The sequence below is a fragment of the Anopheles maculipalpis genome, chromosome 2RL (genome assembly GCF_943734695.1).
Source record: "Anopheles maculipalpis chromosome 2RL, idAnoMacuDA_375_x, whole genome shotgun sequence".
NCBI lineage: Eukaryota > Metazoa > Arthropoda > Insecta > Diptera > Culicidae > Anopheles > Anopheles maculipalpis.
Window position 1 is genome coordinate 53649137 of NC_064871.1, and position 17599 is coordinate 53666735.

The 17599-nt window shown below is 43.0% G+C and overlaps 2 protein-coding genes across 2 annotated transcripts in view; both read left to right on the plus strand.

Annotated features, from left to right (window-relative positions):
- LOC126559858 (cytoplasmic phosphatidylinositol transfer protein 1) overlaps positions 1 to 17599 on the plus strand; it is a 183280-nt gene that overhangs the window by 162131 nt on the left and 3550 nt on the right. The gene's annotated exons all lie outside the window — the stretch shown is intronic.
- Positions 8208 to 17599, plus strand: part of LOC126559783 (dopamine D2-like receptor) — a 117508-nt gene continuing 108116 nt past the window's right edge. Inside the window, exon 1 of the mRNA XM_050215957.1 lies at positions 8208 to 8637. Within this exon, the coding sequence (XP_050071914.1) occupies positions 8208 to 8637 (430 nt within the window). The remainder of the gene's footprint in view (positions 8638 to 17599) is intronic.

Here is a 17599-nt window from a genome sequence, read left to right on the forward strand (position 1 = left end):
TGTTAGAGCAGGTTTTCAAAAATGGTTTACGTCATAGATTTGTTTGAGATTAATCCGAATTATTTTTATACTGTTTAAAATGCGTACATTTTGAAAATGTCGGCTCTTTTATGTGTGCTGTGTGTGTGTCATGCCAACTATCGAATGGATTATTCGACTTGTTGATACCACGTAGTTGTATAATCAGTCTTCATACGGTACGGGCCCTCAAAAGATTTGAACCTCTGTCCTGCCTTTTCAAAACGGAATTTATTCATCTTACAGATTTTACGATTCCTCGCCTTGCAACCAACGTCAGTGCCTGCAAGGGCTCTTTTTCTGGGGAAGGTTTTTCTGGAGCTGGCAGCTCGGCAAGCCAGCGGAATAAGCCCCGTCTGGAGAGGCCATCTCCGTCGCTGGACTCCTCTTCGCTCGACGTAGACATCTTCCCTTTCAAAAAGACTTCGGACATTGATGTCTGTCCTCTGTCTTTCCCTCCATCGAGCAACCCGCAGCCGAGCTGCTTCGCGTCGAGCAGCCGTTGTCGGTGACGGGGGTGGAGATAGTGGCCGTCCACCACGTCGTGCTTCCCTAGCTTCTGCTCGCTGCAGACGCCTGGCCGCATTTCGACGATCATTCCTGCTACGCCGAGTTGTAACTCGATCGGACCGGTTGGCAACTAGTGAGAGATGGTCACGTCTCCATGATTCCTGGACTGCCATGCTCTAACGTCCGGGATAGTGCGGTGGGCCCACCTGGTGAAGCGACTGGCATCGTCGCTAGCAGCGTCCGCTCGCGCTCAAGCAGGCGAGCCTCCCCTCTCGTCTCCGTCCGAGTCGCAGCGTGCAGCCTGTTGTGGACCCGACTGTTCTCGTCCACTTACAGGCAGATCGGCACAAGACCAGCCAACAGTACTGCCGTCTCGTACCGGGTGGTACGGAAATATCTCGCAACTCGACGAGCAGTCGTTCCCTGGGCCCGGCGAAGAAACCTGCGGCATTCACTCTTCTGCAAGAAGACGGGACTTGCAAGCTCTTGGCCCGTGGTGGTTATGCATTAGTCGCGTTACTGCCGCGGCTACCTGCATGACCTTCTCCGCTACATGCTGCACGTGTGGCAGCCAGGATAGGTGGTCGTGCAGCCTCACGCCCAGATATCGAATGGATCGGGAAGAGCTCACGACCACACCACCGATGGTAATGGAGACTTGTGGATGACGCTTGAAGCTGGAGATCAGCGTCATTTCCGTCTTGTACGGTGTTAACTCTAGGTGGTGTCCAGTCAGCCAGTCGCCTATTACCCGTGCGGCTTCCTCTGCTGCAGCCGCAGCTGTCTGCGGTGTTGTCCCCGGAACCAGCAGAAGCAGATCAGGTCATCGGCATATCCGATAACCTCGGCCCCCTGCGGCAGTGGTGCACTTAGGACCCCATGGTAGAGAATATTCCACAATGTGGGGCCCCAGGATGGCCCTTGGTCCTGCTGTGTTCCGGCTCTGCTGTCGCATATACTACTGGACCGCCGGGTTGTGATGTGTAAAGGTTGATTTTTTGAAGGAGTCGAGGAACGTAAAAATAACCTTAGAACTTTCGCGACGTTTTTCCAGCGTTTTTTAAGCGTAGCACCCAAGCATATGTGCATATGACATTTATTTTAAGTCATTTCTAGTCAAAATCTCTATGTGTGCGATTTTTACTTCAATCATATTTTTAAGACGATACCTCTAATTGTCATTTACTTTACTTTGGACTTCAAGGTCTTTATAGAAAAGTAACATATCTTCTTCTTCTTCTTGGCTTAATGACCTCTAAAGTCATGCCGGTCATCGAAATGGCTTTCAAGACTGCCGACACCACGTAGTTGGTTAGTCAGACCTCACTACTGCGGGACGGTCCGGATGGGATTTGAACCCCGGTCCTGCCGTTTGAAGACCGGCGCCGCTGTCGCAAACACCACCGGGCCGCTTATAGAAAAGTATCATATATGCAGCATATGGTGTTTTAAGATACTTCAACGAGTTCAACTCCGCACTGCTAAAGGACACAAATCTTTGGTTCGAAACATCGTATTTCGATTTACTTTAATTTGATTTGATTGTAATTGTATAAAAAATGTAATTGTGTAAAATGTGATTGATTTGATTGAAATTGTAATATCTTTATTAATTTTAATACAATGATAGCAGACATAATTTTCACACCTTATCAAGTATTAAATACAATTTCCTGGTAGGCAGATATGACAACGATACGCAAGGTATCATTTTTAAGAATTTGTTCATAAAATAGCGATTCGGTGCCAAATTTCTGCTTCCTGTCATTTCACGATAAAAGATGCGTGCTAATGCCCTTTCAATCACAATGCACACCGTTCGTTGGGCAAAGCATAATTGAATGGTTATGTGTCACGATACATTGATATCGTTTGCTTAAGAAAAAAAAAAGCCATCGAACTCAAGAAAACAACTTTGAGCAAGACGAAGCGGTATGGCAGACATTTTACTATTTGATGTTTTCACTGTCTGCAGCAAGAAGTTTCCTACCGAGCGGTACTGTCAGGCGTCAAATTTGATGCGCTTCATTACGCAACGCTCACGCCAAGATGCAATGCATGGAGTTTTCGTGAGGGAGAGACAGATTTCCGATAGGAATGCTGTGCACAGCTTTCCCAAACCCGCCATCATTTGATAGTCGAAGTGCGTGTATTTCGTGGCATGGTAGATTGGGTTCGTTTGCCGAAGGACACAGCGCGCTTTGATACTGGGGCGTATGCTTGACAAGGTTCGGTATGTAAACCGCTCACAGCCAGAATGGAATGTGCGCCGTCTGCCTCGCTGTGTTGCCGTTATTGCTTTACTTCCTCGGGTCGGGTAAATTTTCTGGCATTGGGAAATGTGGTTTTTTGAGAAAATGTCACTCACCGGGGAAAGAATTTCAGCTTTCTACTTTTCTGCCGGTTGACAGTTTTGAACGGAATGCGTCTTTTGGAACAGCTAGCCGACTGTGCGCGCACATGTAACTACGGAAAAGATCGCTAGGCATCGTTTGGCGAAGTAGATTATGTAACGAAATTGGGCTCTTGGTTTGGTGAGAAAATTAGCACGTGTCATAAAAATTTAATGCTCCTTGCCAAAACCGACCGCTCGGTAGCCGAGTGCGTGGAGTTGAGTTAATGACTTACCTAACTGCTCCAGCATGGTAGCGATAACAAGGGTGATGAGAATTGCTCCACTCTTGCAGGTGGTAAAACGATATTTCAATTAACGTCGTCACTGAAGGGTACGAATCAGAGAGCAACGATTGATTCTTAGGAAGGTATGGCCACAAAGCGAGTGCCATAATGCCAATGGCGTAGGATTTACTGCAAAGTGCTGTTCGCGGTAGAGTGTAGTTGGTTGGAGCGGTCCTTTGGTTTTGTTGATGATGCGTGATGGCACGGTGGGGAAAATGGCGGTGTAGTTATGCTTTCTTCACATGTCAGCATTATTCTGCTCGGATCTCAACCGGGATAATGTTGCCAGCCGCGTACTTGGGAGGTTCCTTGGTTTTGCTCCGTCTCGAACCGGCATCATGCACTAGAGAAGGGAAGGATTGTCTGCATTGCCTTCGGGAGGGTTGAACCGGTGGGCACAAACTTACCAACATAACCTACAATCCAGCCAACGACGATGGCGTGTCACGTTGCATTTTCCCTTCTTGGATCACCTTGCTCGTGGGTAGTAGAAAAGTGCTCCAACCTGCATTACGTAGCGGGATATTCTTCAAGGGTTGTGCATTAGAGCGCACATCGTTTTCACTGGTTGAATAGATTGAACCGCTCGGCGATGAGCAATGGGGATGGTGGGGGCAAAAGAAGTGGATATCGTGCCTTCTGCCATCAAATGGATGGGGCTGCATTGCGATGGAACGTTATGCATCGCGCAGTTTGCCGTTTAAAAACTATAGCAACATAAAGAATAACCGGATAAGGCAACACGTTGCTGCGTTTTCTTTGCTTGGAAGGAAGCTTTATTAAGGGACGGTGAAAAGCGTATCCTGTCAGCCCGCGGCGATGCCGTTGGTATACCGTGCCAGCTAGACCAAGCAACCTGTAGATCACCTTTTACTCAGGAAAAACGGAACATCTTTTCCTTACCCACCACATTGTGTCGCTCAAGCACTAAAGGCTATCACGTGTACACATTTATCAGGGTTTGAAAAAAAGGGGACGACCGGGGATGTAGCAGTAGTTCCCAGTCGACAAAGAAGTTCTTGGCCCGGTCAGTTTTGCGCAGCGCTTGCATGTTAATTGCCGCGTTTCTTTGGGAGAAACGCCACCCGGGTCGGCCTCAAGCAGTGCACAGAGGAAGGAAAAACTTTAAACCATAATTCAAACAGAATGAGGAAAAAAGGCTTACCATAAACGTAAGCCGGTACACTAGCTTTAGTGTAGAGTAGCACGGGTGGCACGGGTTTCGGTTTAACTTTCGCTTCGAGACTAACGCACCGAAGTTGGGTCAGAATCGTGTTGAGGGCTTTAGAGAAAAAGTTAGACAAGCTACAGCTTCCATCGGGTACAGAACTTGTCGGTTGTTCTTCGACTATAGCGCTTCCACACAAACTTTCCACAACATAAGGGAATACCAACATAAAGTTATATCGTGTGCTTTACGGTTCGATGCGAAGAAATATAGCAAGGGCGCTTTGCAAGAGAATGTGAATAATTCAAAAGAATAAATTTATGAAGAGAGTTTTTCCAAAATAGGATATGTTTGGGAGTGTTTGACTACTCCTGATTTGGCTTTGTCGATGAGACTATTACCTTCCGAACTTCGAATTGTTGTATATTTAAGATTGAAAAGTCGAGCTGAATGACATTTGAAATTAGCTTAATACGGTTTGGCGAATAAGATGGAGACAATCATTGATGCTGTTGTGTGTTTTAAAGTTTGTCTTCGAAAAGCTTTGACTTTGCTTGTACTTGTGGAACGTACATCATTTTTAAAAACCTGTCCAATAAATATGGTTCTGCAACCTCAAGAGGTCAACCATTTTCTTGACTTAATCATTCCCGTAGCGAATAATTAATGTGAAGATGTTTCAGTATAATCTGTTTATTTACTTTTTTCCTTTATTTAAACTTAGATTCAATTTGCAAAGTCATCCAGGAAAGTCATTTTTGGAAACAATTGATGTGATTGATGAAAATGTCCTTAAATGCTCTTTGTAAAATCTGTACGTCGTCCCTACATGTAAACCCACTTTTTTTTTGTAAACTGGTGTTTAATAAACCATATGACAATATTATATTGGCACTTATCTACCATAATCTTAACTTATCTACCATAATCTACAAAAATGTCGAATAACAATTAAACGTCATTTGAAATGTCTGAAGCTTAAGTTTTACTACCATTATCATATTTTTGATGTTAGGTTCTACGACTTCTTATTAAATGAAAAAAAAACAAGCGTTTATCAACAGTTCGGTAATAATAACTGTAAATCACTACATACATTAAGAAAGAAAACAAAATCGTCAATAAATTGAAGCATAGTACAAACCTTCCTGGAACACTTTTTTTTATTTTCTCACAAGGGCGGCACATAAATTTGTTCAACAGAAAAATTCCTTTAACCATTTCTTGGGCTAAGTTATTTTTTCTTAGTTTTATTCTTAACCTTCAGTTGCATGTAAGGACGGACAAATATGTGTAGTATGTCATTTAGATGGCCGGCATGAACTAGCGGGTCGTTAAGCCGAGTAGAAGGAAAATACGAAGCTACATACTCCAGTCGCGATACGTATTAATCAACCAGAGTTGTTCGATCGTGCTAGTTTAGAGTATTAATGAGCAACATAACCAGCTACAGCATTCCTGCGTGCGTGGGTTAAAGTTTTTCCACACGGTTTCTCCTACGATTTAGCTCAGTCTGCAATGCTCCAACCTCAACGACTGTGAACCGGGAAATAAAGAACTTTGTCGACAGTTGTAATGACTGTTGCCGTAGGTTTTAGGTTATGCCAGGTATGCTTTAGGTGGATAGTGAAACTTGTGTGGCTCGTTTCACTGACTAATGCCATTTTTCCGTAGCGGAAGAACGCCACCGTCAAGGGAGGCGGCATGACATATTTAATTCGGAATCATAATTTAATGTCCAAAGTTGTGGGTGAGTTAAATTACGAGTCTTTCATCAACGAGCGTGGCGGTTGCCGCTGATGGAGCTGATACTTTCATCATCGTTTGCTTTTCGTTTCTTTAAACATTTCTTACAATCCATTACGAATCTGTAGCCTGTTCAACAGCGAGTAAAACTTTGTCCATTACAGTTCATGCGGGATGCTTACACTGTTTTATTACAATCGCTCAAAGTTTTGGCCCCTTTCCGGAAGATACCGCAACTAATCAGTAAAGTAAAAGTAATCATTTCTGTTCTGGAAAAGAAAAATGCATAATACAGAACAGTGTACAGATGATCAAATTTTGTGAATATTTTAAATCTCTATTTTCTTCGGCTTAATTTGACATGGAAATCAACTTAAACTACGGTTTTTCTTGTCAGCTGATTAATGCATACGTTTTTTTGCAATTTCAGATACCGCTTATTAAAGCATACCACGGAAAAAAAGATCAATGAGCAACAGGATTGTGGTCAGGAATCAGCCAGGATTTATATCATCGTCCGAACCATCGTCGTCCACCTTGCAGTAGCTACTAAAGGGAAAGCTTATTAAGCTGCGCAAAATAAAAAAGAGAAACCGTTCTTTACATTTTTCGACGCGATTTATTAAAATATAATACACTGTGCCGGATAAGCGAAACTATATACGAGTGCAGCTGCAAAAGAGCATCTCGGTTAACGGAGCTACCAACTTTGTGGATGTGAGAAATGTGAGAAGTGTTAAATCAGATTAAATTTCCCAATTATTACACTCGTCACCCGTTCCGGGACGTGCGTGCGAAAATGTGCCAATAGTAATTAAACATCACGCAGACGTGCATTAATTCGGCAGCATTTTTACCATGACAGCCACCGACGAAGGGATGTAAAAATGCAACGTTCTATCTGTCAGTTTGTTGGCCACCGTAGTCGAAACATACCGTTGATGGTGGATGAAGAATGGATAAAAAATGCGCGCCATAATTAGCAGTTAATTATGGTTTTACTGGGTTTTTGTTGGTGCTTTTGTTTTATTTTTGGCTTCAGTTTTTGTGATGGCTGTCTTATGGCATTCTGATGGAGGAAAAAAAAAGCAATTTGTGTGTGTGTCGTTTGGTAGGAAAAGCTGTCTTTATATTGTGTTAATAGTTTTGTAATGAATGCATGTGTTTTATTGCAGTTTGAAGGATGAATTTAAAAGTGTTTCAAGAGGCAAAAGATGAGCAAAAGTAGTGCGATTATGCATACAAGTGCGGTTTGTGGTGACAGAAACAAAGCATTAAAGCACCTGTTGCACCAGATCGTGTCCTGTGAGCATGTGTCTGTGAATTTGTGTATGTGTTTAAAGAGAAGCATGTAGAAAATTTATGTGCAGGGAGTCGTGCTAGTGAGTTATTCCGGTGGTGGTGTTTACCTTTTCGATCCATATTTAGTGCGGGCTCGCGCATTCACCAAAAACACCCATGAAGACCATATTTGATGAGCGCAAAATGGAGGCTAAAGTAGAAAATTGAACGCATTACATGTTGTTTGTTTGCGACGCTGCAACGATGAGGAACGGTGTGCGGTTTCGGTGAGTAGGAAGGCATGGTAGACACCTGTAGTGAAGAACTGCGGCAAATAAATCGTCGTCTAGTATGACGCTGCATACACGGGTTTGTTTGAAGAGTCTCGTCTAACACGAACCGGAAGCTGTTACGTCAAAAAAGCGCAACTATACTTTGACAGCCATATTGCAACCGGGAACAACTCATTCAGGAACGAGTCAGCTTGTTCCATACTGTTTGGTTTCTATTGCGCATAAGGCAGACAAAAAACCCCCCGTAGATCACACCATCTATTGCAATGGATTAATAAGGGAAGCTGTTGAACCGTACCACCACACTCCATCGAAGGAGAGATGTTCCCATGGGGTGGTCAAATGGAATTACGGCTCTGAAATCAGTGTCTCAGCAGTAGAAGCAGCTTCAGCAGACACCAGAGCCATAACTATTGTCGTATCTCTAGACAACAGCCCAGGCGTCCATCGATTGACTGCTCCAGTGCGGAAAGGAGAGCGAGTGACCGAGTCAGCTAGTAATTACAGACGCCATGGTGCCAACGGTTGAGAACGAAACGTCCCTCAGCTGGGGCGGTGGTTGGGATTCGCCCGACTACTTCCGGCTGTTTGGCGAAGAGAGCGTTTACAATGACACCGTTCTGGATGTGCGGGTAGTACCGGATACACCGTCACCAACCGTGCGTGTCCCATCCGTGGCTGCTACCATGCTTTCCAACGCGACCGCCAGTGCGGCTACCAACGATACCGACCAGTACTACGCCGATGATCCGGCACCGTACAACGATTCGCTCGAGTCACCCATCGGCGATGGTACCGGGTCGCGGGGTAGTATTTTCGAACTGCTAGCCGAGGATATAGGGGCCATCTTCTACAACGCCAACGGAACGTTCGGCAACGATACAGCGGGCCTGACCGTCAACTGTTCCCTCACCAACACAACGTGCATCGGACCAACGGAAGGTAAGCGTAAGCTTTTGACTAGGAATGTTGTTTTTTGTTTGAGTTTGATGGGCCGAGGACCCGTTCGTCTATGTAAAATGGCCGTTGTAAATCCTGATTAACTGGCTGGCTCGGTGAATGGTCGAGGGGGCCAAAATAGAGCTGTCAAAGTTTGATGGTAACAGCCTTGAATACTCTCGCCAATGCACCAGCATGTGTAGCCATCTCTGGTAAAACGGTGTACGTGTGCACCGAGTAGGCAACTTTGTCATTCGGAGTTTCGGAGCAAACTTTCCCCATAGTGAATGGTAGTTTTTGTGCATTCGGGGAAGCTTTAACGGTGTCTTTCACTTCCACGACGTACTGTAGTAGCTGACGTTCGCTATTTAATGCCTTTAAAGCGGTGAGGATTTCTAACAAAATAGATCGGTAAAGAACGCATCAAATAGTTTTGAATATTTGAGTGGGAAATTGTTGCTGTTATGTTAGGAAATCTGTTATGCAAACCGCATTTTACGGATTTTCGTTTCGCACCAAATTGTTAGGAATAAGCGCATAATCGTTGATGTACAGCAACTACAACAGAGGTTTTGCTATAGGCTTAACGCAGGCTTAACCACGGCACTTTTAGACTTAAGTGTTTTTATTATTGTGTATTGATCGTCCGCCGTTTACAGCTCAACGTAGCAGGAAGATTACAGATTTACAAGACTTATAAGTTAAAACATATGCAATGTACAGATAATTAGTTCGTAGTTAGACGGATGTGTAACAGATTTTTAAACGTGGAAAGAGGCATATTAAAGTCAAACATGTGCAAATGCGTGTTGAATCGGCGTATCATGGATTTTAGGGGAGCATTATATCCATATTCCGTGCGTGAGCGTGTAACAAGTAACATTAGGTGATGTCTGGCGGATGTCTGAGTACATTAAATCTAAGTTCTCCTAATAAATAGGGATCGTCGATAGTTCCTAGAAGAGATCCTGCTATGAATGTGGCTTGATGGAAATATCGTCGATGTTCAAGAGACTCGAGGCCTAACAGTTGACAACGCCTAGTGTATGAAGGGTTGGAGAAACTATCGGCCCATCCTAGCTTACGAATCGCGAAACGTGTGAACTTTCTTTGGACAGCCTCAAATCCGTTAACCAGCGAGCAATACAGAGCTGTTAAACACCGGGAGTCGTCAAAGTCACGAGTCAGTTTGAATATTAATCCTAGGTTCTATTGGCGCGGTTGATAACGTTGTCGTGATGAAGTCCGAGGGACAATTTTTGGTCAAGTAAAACACCTAGGTCGCGCATTTGTGCAGTTCTTGAAACGCATACGCCGTTTATATAATAATCATAATTAATCATTGATTTCGCACGCGTAAATGACAAAACGAAACACTTTTCGGTACATAGCGACAAACAGTTGAGGACGCAACAGTTGTTGAACACCGAGACAGCTTGCAGTAGTTTAGCACAATCTTTGGTCGATTTTACGGGCATAAACAGTTTGACATGAGGAACTCCTGAGGTGCTTATGAAAGAGCGTGGGGTTTGATTCCGAAATTTCACACGATACGTTCGGTTACGAAGGTAGGAGTTCAGCCAAGCTAGGATTGACTCTGAGAGGCCCAGCCTTTGGTGTTTATTCATTAGTATATCGGTGCGATATGCTATCGAAGGCGGCTCTCAGGAACTCACGGTTTCATGGAACGTTCAGGCATGAAACCGAGCTGTTCCTTCTTCAAGTAGGCTAGAGACGCTTTAATGATACATTCATTGATGGTTATTTCTATTACTTTGACACTCGCGCACATTGATGTGATCCCTCTGTAGCTGGTAGCAAGCTGCCTATCGCCCTTTTTATACAGAGGAATCATCCATGACGTCTTCCAAATGGCCGGTTTCTCACCTTTGTCCATCGATAAATTGAATATCCTGACGAGAAGGGGACATAACGAAGCCGAGCACTGCTGCAGCACAACTGCAGGTATGCCGTCGGGACCAGGGTTGTACGATGATATTAATTTGTTTAGTGTCGTCATTACGGTGTTTGAATCTATGGTGATTTGTTGCAGGTCAATACAGTTCATTGGAGTGTTGCTGTACGCGCAAGAAACGGTTATAGGATCGGGGACGTATGAGGAGAAAACGTCAGAGTGTCTCCTTGCGAAGGTTTCGCATATTTAATGGCCGGCGTGTGCTATAGAGCCTTTGTAGTGCAGCGAAGAAGGTTCCGCGTTGTTACTTTGCCGTGACTTTACAAATGACCAGAAGCCTGTGGGTCGTCTTCTAAGACTTCTCTGGAAGCGTGCGAAATGTAGCGATCGTAAAATAACCTGTTGTATGCCCGATAACAGCGGGGTGCAAGACGCGCTGCTTGAGGGCGCTGGGGTGACGTTGTTGGGCTATCGCCTACGTCTTTTTAGTTCTTTTAAAGTACTGTTTGACCACGCTAGATTGCGCGGAGGTCCAAACCGCGAAACAGTGTCGTGTAGAATTAGCAGAAGTTTTGCGTTGAAGGTATCAACAGCCTCGTCGGTTGTGATGTCTTCTGTTATCAAGAAATTCCCAATCAGTGTTAGAAATAGCTTGATTTATGGTGTCGAAATTTGCTTGCCTGAAATTCAAACGATTAAGTTAGATTATGTGATAGGTAGATAGTTCTAATTCTTCTTGGCTTTACGGCCTCTAAGGTCATGCCGGCAATCGAAAATGGCTTTCTAGACTGTCGATACCACGAAGTTGGTTAGTCAGTCCTCACTACGGGGGGACGGTCCCCGGATTGGATTTGAACCCCGGTCCTGCCGTTTGAAGACCGGCGCCGCTATCGCCTATACCACCGGGGCGGCCCGGTGGTTAAATGGTATAATTAGATTATCGCTACAAGATCGTATACTTATGTTGATGTCAAAATCATCTATGAATTCAAAAGTCAAAAGGTTTGTCATTAGCCTCGTAAGAGCGGTTGCGACTTTTCGCGTGTTATGAATTAATATTGCTCTTGAGCGCTGCTGTTTATTGATGTATGTTAAAATAGAGTAATGGCATAGTACGTTACCAAATACTTGAGAGGAAGCTCATAGTATAGCAATGAGACTCGTATTGGAATACCTACAGGTAATATCAACGTTCCTTAAATAACGAATCCATTCAAGATGTTATCCAAATCTATGATACTACATCGCAATTTAAGATAAGTCATACTGGGATCACATGACGTATTATATTTGCTACGTATACTTCGGCTTTAACAATCTTGTGTTTGAATTTATTGCAGTATTGATATTATAGCATTTTGCTGCGTATCAGGAACTCCCCTTTCGACGATTTCTGCGTTTCAGGGAAGACATCCTGTGAAATGTTGATACGAAAACTTCACAAATGTCTCTTGGATGATACGTTAAGTGCCGTAAAAGAGCTATTCTATATAAGAATGTTACACAACTGTATGATAAACGATGACTTTCAGTCGGTTTGCTCAAAGCCAGCAACATCAAGATTCGTTGATTGTGATATGATGAATGCTTGCCATAGCAGCAAAAGGATCTTTCCAGGCCTTCGTAGAGACAACGCATTATTTAGGCTCATTAGAATTTAATGAAAAAAGTAGAATCTTTGGAATGGTTACGGAATCTTGGTAAAATTCGGTTCTTGTAGCATGTCTATGTATATGTTTTTTGTACATTTTTCTGGAATTAGAATATTTTTCATCATGGCAAACGGCGCAAAAAACTTCCTGCGGTCGTACGTTAGCTACGTTGTTGTATCTACTTGAATTCTTGCCAGATCTCTTTCGAGGTTTTTATTTTTTCGCTGTCGTTAGGCAATTTCGAAAAACGAAAGAAAAAAGCGAGATGTAACAGGATTACGGAGTTTTGTTGGGTACCCCAACATAAATGGTGCACGTAAAACTTGTTTCCCACCATCAAGCAGACGTCTCTAAATGCTTGATGTTTCATCAGTGAGTAGGAGATGAGGCTGTTGTTGGTCCCGTTTGTTTTTAAACGAAAGCCCACCAGTTTTCGTCATTTTTGTTGTTGTGTTGTTAGTGAAACGTTATGGGGAAAAGCTTTTAGTGATTAACATGAGTGAAGAGAAAATAGGTACAGGCAGTGCAGTGGTGGTACAATGGCAAATAAGCAAATGGATAGCGGTGCGGTACGGTCCACTTTTGGATGGTTGTTGCGAGGTAAATTTTTGCCTCAAAATAATTCATTTTGCTTCTATTGCACCAGTACTTATGGTATTAAAAAACAAGACGGAACAAGTAGTCTTAAAGTACGTTTTCATTATTCATCTATTAGTGGAGAACCCTTGCGGTGCAATTGCGAAAGTTGAGCACTAAAACTTAAAAAAAAAACATGAAGAGTGCACCCGCTGCACTCAACAGGTAGTTAAATGTTTAAACTTAGCTTTTCGAGATGATGACGATGATGATGATTTGATGAAGCCGTACAGAGTCAGTTGAGTCGTGAGCTAGGGCGGACATGAATATGACCTGAAACTGATGGAAGATAAATATTTATACTACCAAATGGCGGTCAGTGTTGCTTCTTGCCTTCCAACGCTTGGAACGCCCCCAGGATGAGAAAAAAGGGAAGCACAGTGAATTTCTATTCCATTTTCATTTGGTGTAGCAGGTAATGATAACACGGACCCGCTCGCATCATGAAATAATGGTAGCATAATGTTGTGGCGCTGATGGACAATGCGGAAGGTAAAAATGAAACGAAGTGAATGAGCGCCTCTGTATGCAGAAATTAAAAGAGAGAGAGAGAGAGAGAGAGATAGAGAGGGATTGAGAAGGAAAGAGAAGAAAGAGAAGCGGATACCTAGGGAAGGAAGTGAAGTAAGCGTGCCTAGGGCAGCATCCAAGCGGTTAATTAAAATGAAGATGAGTTCTCTGCATGAAATAAATTAAAATTATTTCCAACGCACCAGGGCCATGCATGGTAATGGTCTTTTTGGGATGTGGCTTTTGTAAGCAAAAAGCTTGCAATGAGTAGGAAAGACAGACCCTAGGATAGTCACAAGGCCGGTCGCTCCCATTTGAACTGAAGCTAGTCTTAACCAGTGTCCACTCGACGGCACGATAAGCGATGTTGCTGACGCCTCCGGATGTTGGTGTGGTGCTGTCACTAGGACCCGTTGGTGTTAGGGACAGACCATTCGTCGTTCTCCAGCTAAATTGCTCGCGTAAGGTACATTGTAATGTAGTGGAGAGAATTTCTCGTTGTCATTACTGCATTTCTCAGCTGTGCCGGGGTCAACGCGGTTTGTTTTCCATGCCTTTCGATGCGACTGTGCTTCATTTCCCAAAATGTGATGCTGCTCCACTTTCCCTGAAATTGTGCTCAAAGGCTCAGGGGAAAACTAAAAATGGGTTGAAACTTAACGGTATGCTGACTTTCATCTTCATTTCGATTGGGATGGCTAATGGTGTTTGTTTAATTGGTACCGAATGAGGTTTCGTTCTTTGTAGATGCCTCGAATTTCTAGTGTACCAGGAGCTGAGTTGAAAGCTTTTTAGAGGAAGAATATTAAAGTCAGAAGACGCATACGGATGTGAGATAAAACTGTATTCAGAGTAATGTAAGAAGATTGGAAAAATGAAAATTTTGGGCTTTTTACGCCAGTAATGATTATGTACATTATCGTGATCAATGGTCTTACTTACGATGCAGCGCACAGGAAATTGACAATGATTTGTTGAAGGCTGTACGATGTACTTGTGTCTCGTATTTAAAAAAAAAGGAGATTGCCTTCGCTTCATGCAGGATGCGAAGAATTTTAATTTCCGTTTGATAGTCAAACGATCGATGATTAACATTAGACACGCAATACAAATGTTTACTTCCCCAGCGAAGTTTATGTGAATTCTTCGAAGGAGTACATTTTATCACGTGAAAGAAACTTTGGAAATTAGCGGAAGAAAAGATGAATTCAGCGACGGATATAAAAGTGGGCGTCCACCAGGGACCTCGTCGTCTAAAGAAACACGAAATTTCTTAAACGATCCTTTGGAGAGACTCAACGAACCTCTTAAGAAGCTCATTTTTCAAGAGATCTCGTAGTTTCTCAGCATCTGCTTGGCTTACCATGTAGTTGGATAGTCTGTCCTCGCTACGGACAAACGGTTCCGGATGGGATTTGAACTTTGGAACTGGGTAGCACTTAACCTCGCAGGTAAAAAGGATTATTATTTCCTAATCTTATCCACAAAAATACTTCGTTGTTGAAAAGGCTTCGTCCATCGAGAGGTTTAATCGCCTGAAAGGCCTCTTTGACCATTGAGGACATTACAGACATCCTATTTATCCAGAAATCAAGAAATCAACAAGAAATCAATAAGTTTTGTAGAAGCAAGAGCAAGAGGGGAATCAATTTCAGGACCTGCATTGGAATAAACTAGAGGATAAATTAAATTGTTTAAAAGCATTTTACTTGCTGATTCCGCTGATGTAAACCACCTGAAAACTGTGAAACTCGCATCAGATTCTAGGTTAGGTTTCATTTTGTTGTTTTCGAACAGTGCGAAACAACCGATCGCTGGTAAACCGTGTACGTTGAAGTTTACAGCAAAACACCCAAAATACAATCTCCATTGGCAACAGCTAGTCCCGCACCTTAGACAAAAAACTTTGGCGTTTGAAATTGGCCCCGGGACGGATTACACTTTAGCTTCCTAATTTTCTCCCATCCGTGCTAATGCTCTAACAATATCAGGCGTTATGGGATTTTCCTTTGCGCCCGGAATGAATAGGATGGATGGGTAGCATTTTCCGGGGAGATTTAAAGTTTTCCGCTACCATCACACCTGGCTGGCTAAGGTTTGATTCGCCGGGGAAATATTCATCGTCAATTTGCACAGCAATCCTTGCGTTTAATCAATAATTGAATTAAGTCAACCGGTGAGAAGAGTCTGACCAGGTGTAGACATGAAAAAATGAAGTAAATTTTACCAAATTTGATTAGTCAAGGCCGGACGTCTTTGGAAGGGATGAAACATAGACGCAGGGTGTAGGTTACGCCGAGTAAATGAAATACCAAAAATCAACACCTTTCGAGTTGAAGCTGTTGGTACATTGGCCGAGGCTGACCTTTCCATGGTTTCAAGTATAGAAAGAAGACTTTTCCCATGCCAACAAGGTTGATCAACTCCTCAGTTTTTATGGGGTTTGGTAAAAGGAGATAAATTAAAATAAACTTTTTAGCATTCTGTTCTTGTGTTTAATGTGATTAATGTGCTCAAGTTAGATAGTAGGGAGGAATTGAATGATAATTCGATGTGTCGTTTAAAATAGGCTGTTTGAAACACATAAATTGTATAAACAGCGTAGCAAGCTATCAAAAATATCGTGTTTTGAATTTTATAGTTATATATTAAACTTCTTACACAATTTTGAGTTTTCTGAACAATCCAACCACACAATAAACATGTTTTGCGTGGCGTTGAGCGGATGGGCGCGTTAAGTTCAACGATGTCGATGACTTAAAGCTATCCATAATGTCTTAAAGTGGAGTGCTCCATATTGTTCTTAAACCACATCAATACGTATTAACTACGAAGATTAAGACAAAAGATCGTTTGAAGGCAACATATAAGACAAGGGAAAAAGCTGACGAGAAGAACAAAAGTATTAGCACAGTTCACACCTAATCGCCAGTAACGATAGATGCTGTTCTAGAGACTTAAATTTCGCGACTTCATTCGAGCCAGCCAATTCTCGCCGGAACTTTGTGTGACATTAAATATGCTCCTGGGAAGCGAAGAGTGGGCAATTTGAGACGCACAAAACACGGTTATGGAAACTGTTCCAAAGTCGTCCCACTTTCCAAAGTCTCTTGAGGGAAGCTCACGGGATGAGCGTTTGACAAGGGCAAAATTGCTTTACTGTTTCTTGGAAAAGAAGAGACTCATGCTTTCACCACAGTGCATTGAAGTAAGGCGTAGTAAAGAAAAGTCTCAGCTGGATTCTTGCCGTGCAACACAGTTTGTTGGACGTTGGAGGTTTTAACGAAAGGAAGGAAGAAAAAAAAAAAGGTCAAGAGCGTTCCCATGTTTTATTCTTGTTCATTCAGGCTACTTGTCTACACGGTGATTCATTGCTCGATGGCAAGAAGAAGTCGGAACTCTGGTTGGTTGTACTTTTCTCTACCTGATCCATCCATTTCGTTGAAATGCTGCGCTTGTGCGATGAAATTGAATTCATTTTCCTAATCTGCTGAATAAATTATAATTATAAATGTACTTCAACGGCTCACTGGACATTGCGGCAAGACACTGTACATTTTACGTTTTATTTATTTGCGTTTTGTTTGTGCAGAGAAATGCCATGTAATTTTGAAGCAATAGTGCAGCCGTGCTCTAGGAGATGAGTATGAGAATGATGATTGGTGCTCAGATCGCACGATGCTCGGTCTCTGGTCCACCTCAACATGACAATCGAAGCGAAATTGAGAGATTATCTTAACTGCGTTGCTTTAACGAAACACTTTATCTTGAAAAAAAGCAAACCAACCAAGGTTTTGTGTCATTAGAGTTCAGCTGAAGCAAAACATTGTACAACGCTAATTAGAAGGTGTTTACGAACAGGAGCAAATAAGCACGCTGGCTACAATGTCCAGACACACATTTTTCATCTAAACAGAAACACCTTGCTTCTGGAAAGTCAAAAAGTACTGAACGAATCAGCTGAAGATGATTAAATCGAATGAACTTCACGGCTCAACGGCTTCGGTTGCGATGGCGCTCTGTACAAAAACACTCGAAGCGCGCATAAGCCGTCACTCTTGGAAACCGCATTACTTTCATTGCCACAATGGGCAATGGGGCTCTTGTTACGGGGTTGAAATATGAACAGCCTCGGCTAGCTTTTAGACGTTCGATCGCGTTGAAAAGCCTGCAGCAGTGTGTTGAAACAAGGCGAGTCGTTTATTTAGGCACTTTGGCCGGAAGCTTCACGTTTAAATCCTACTTTTTTTGT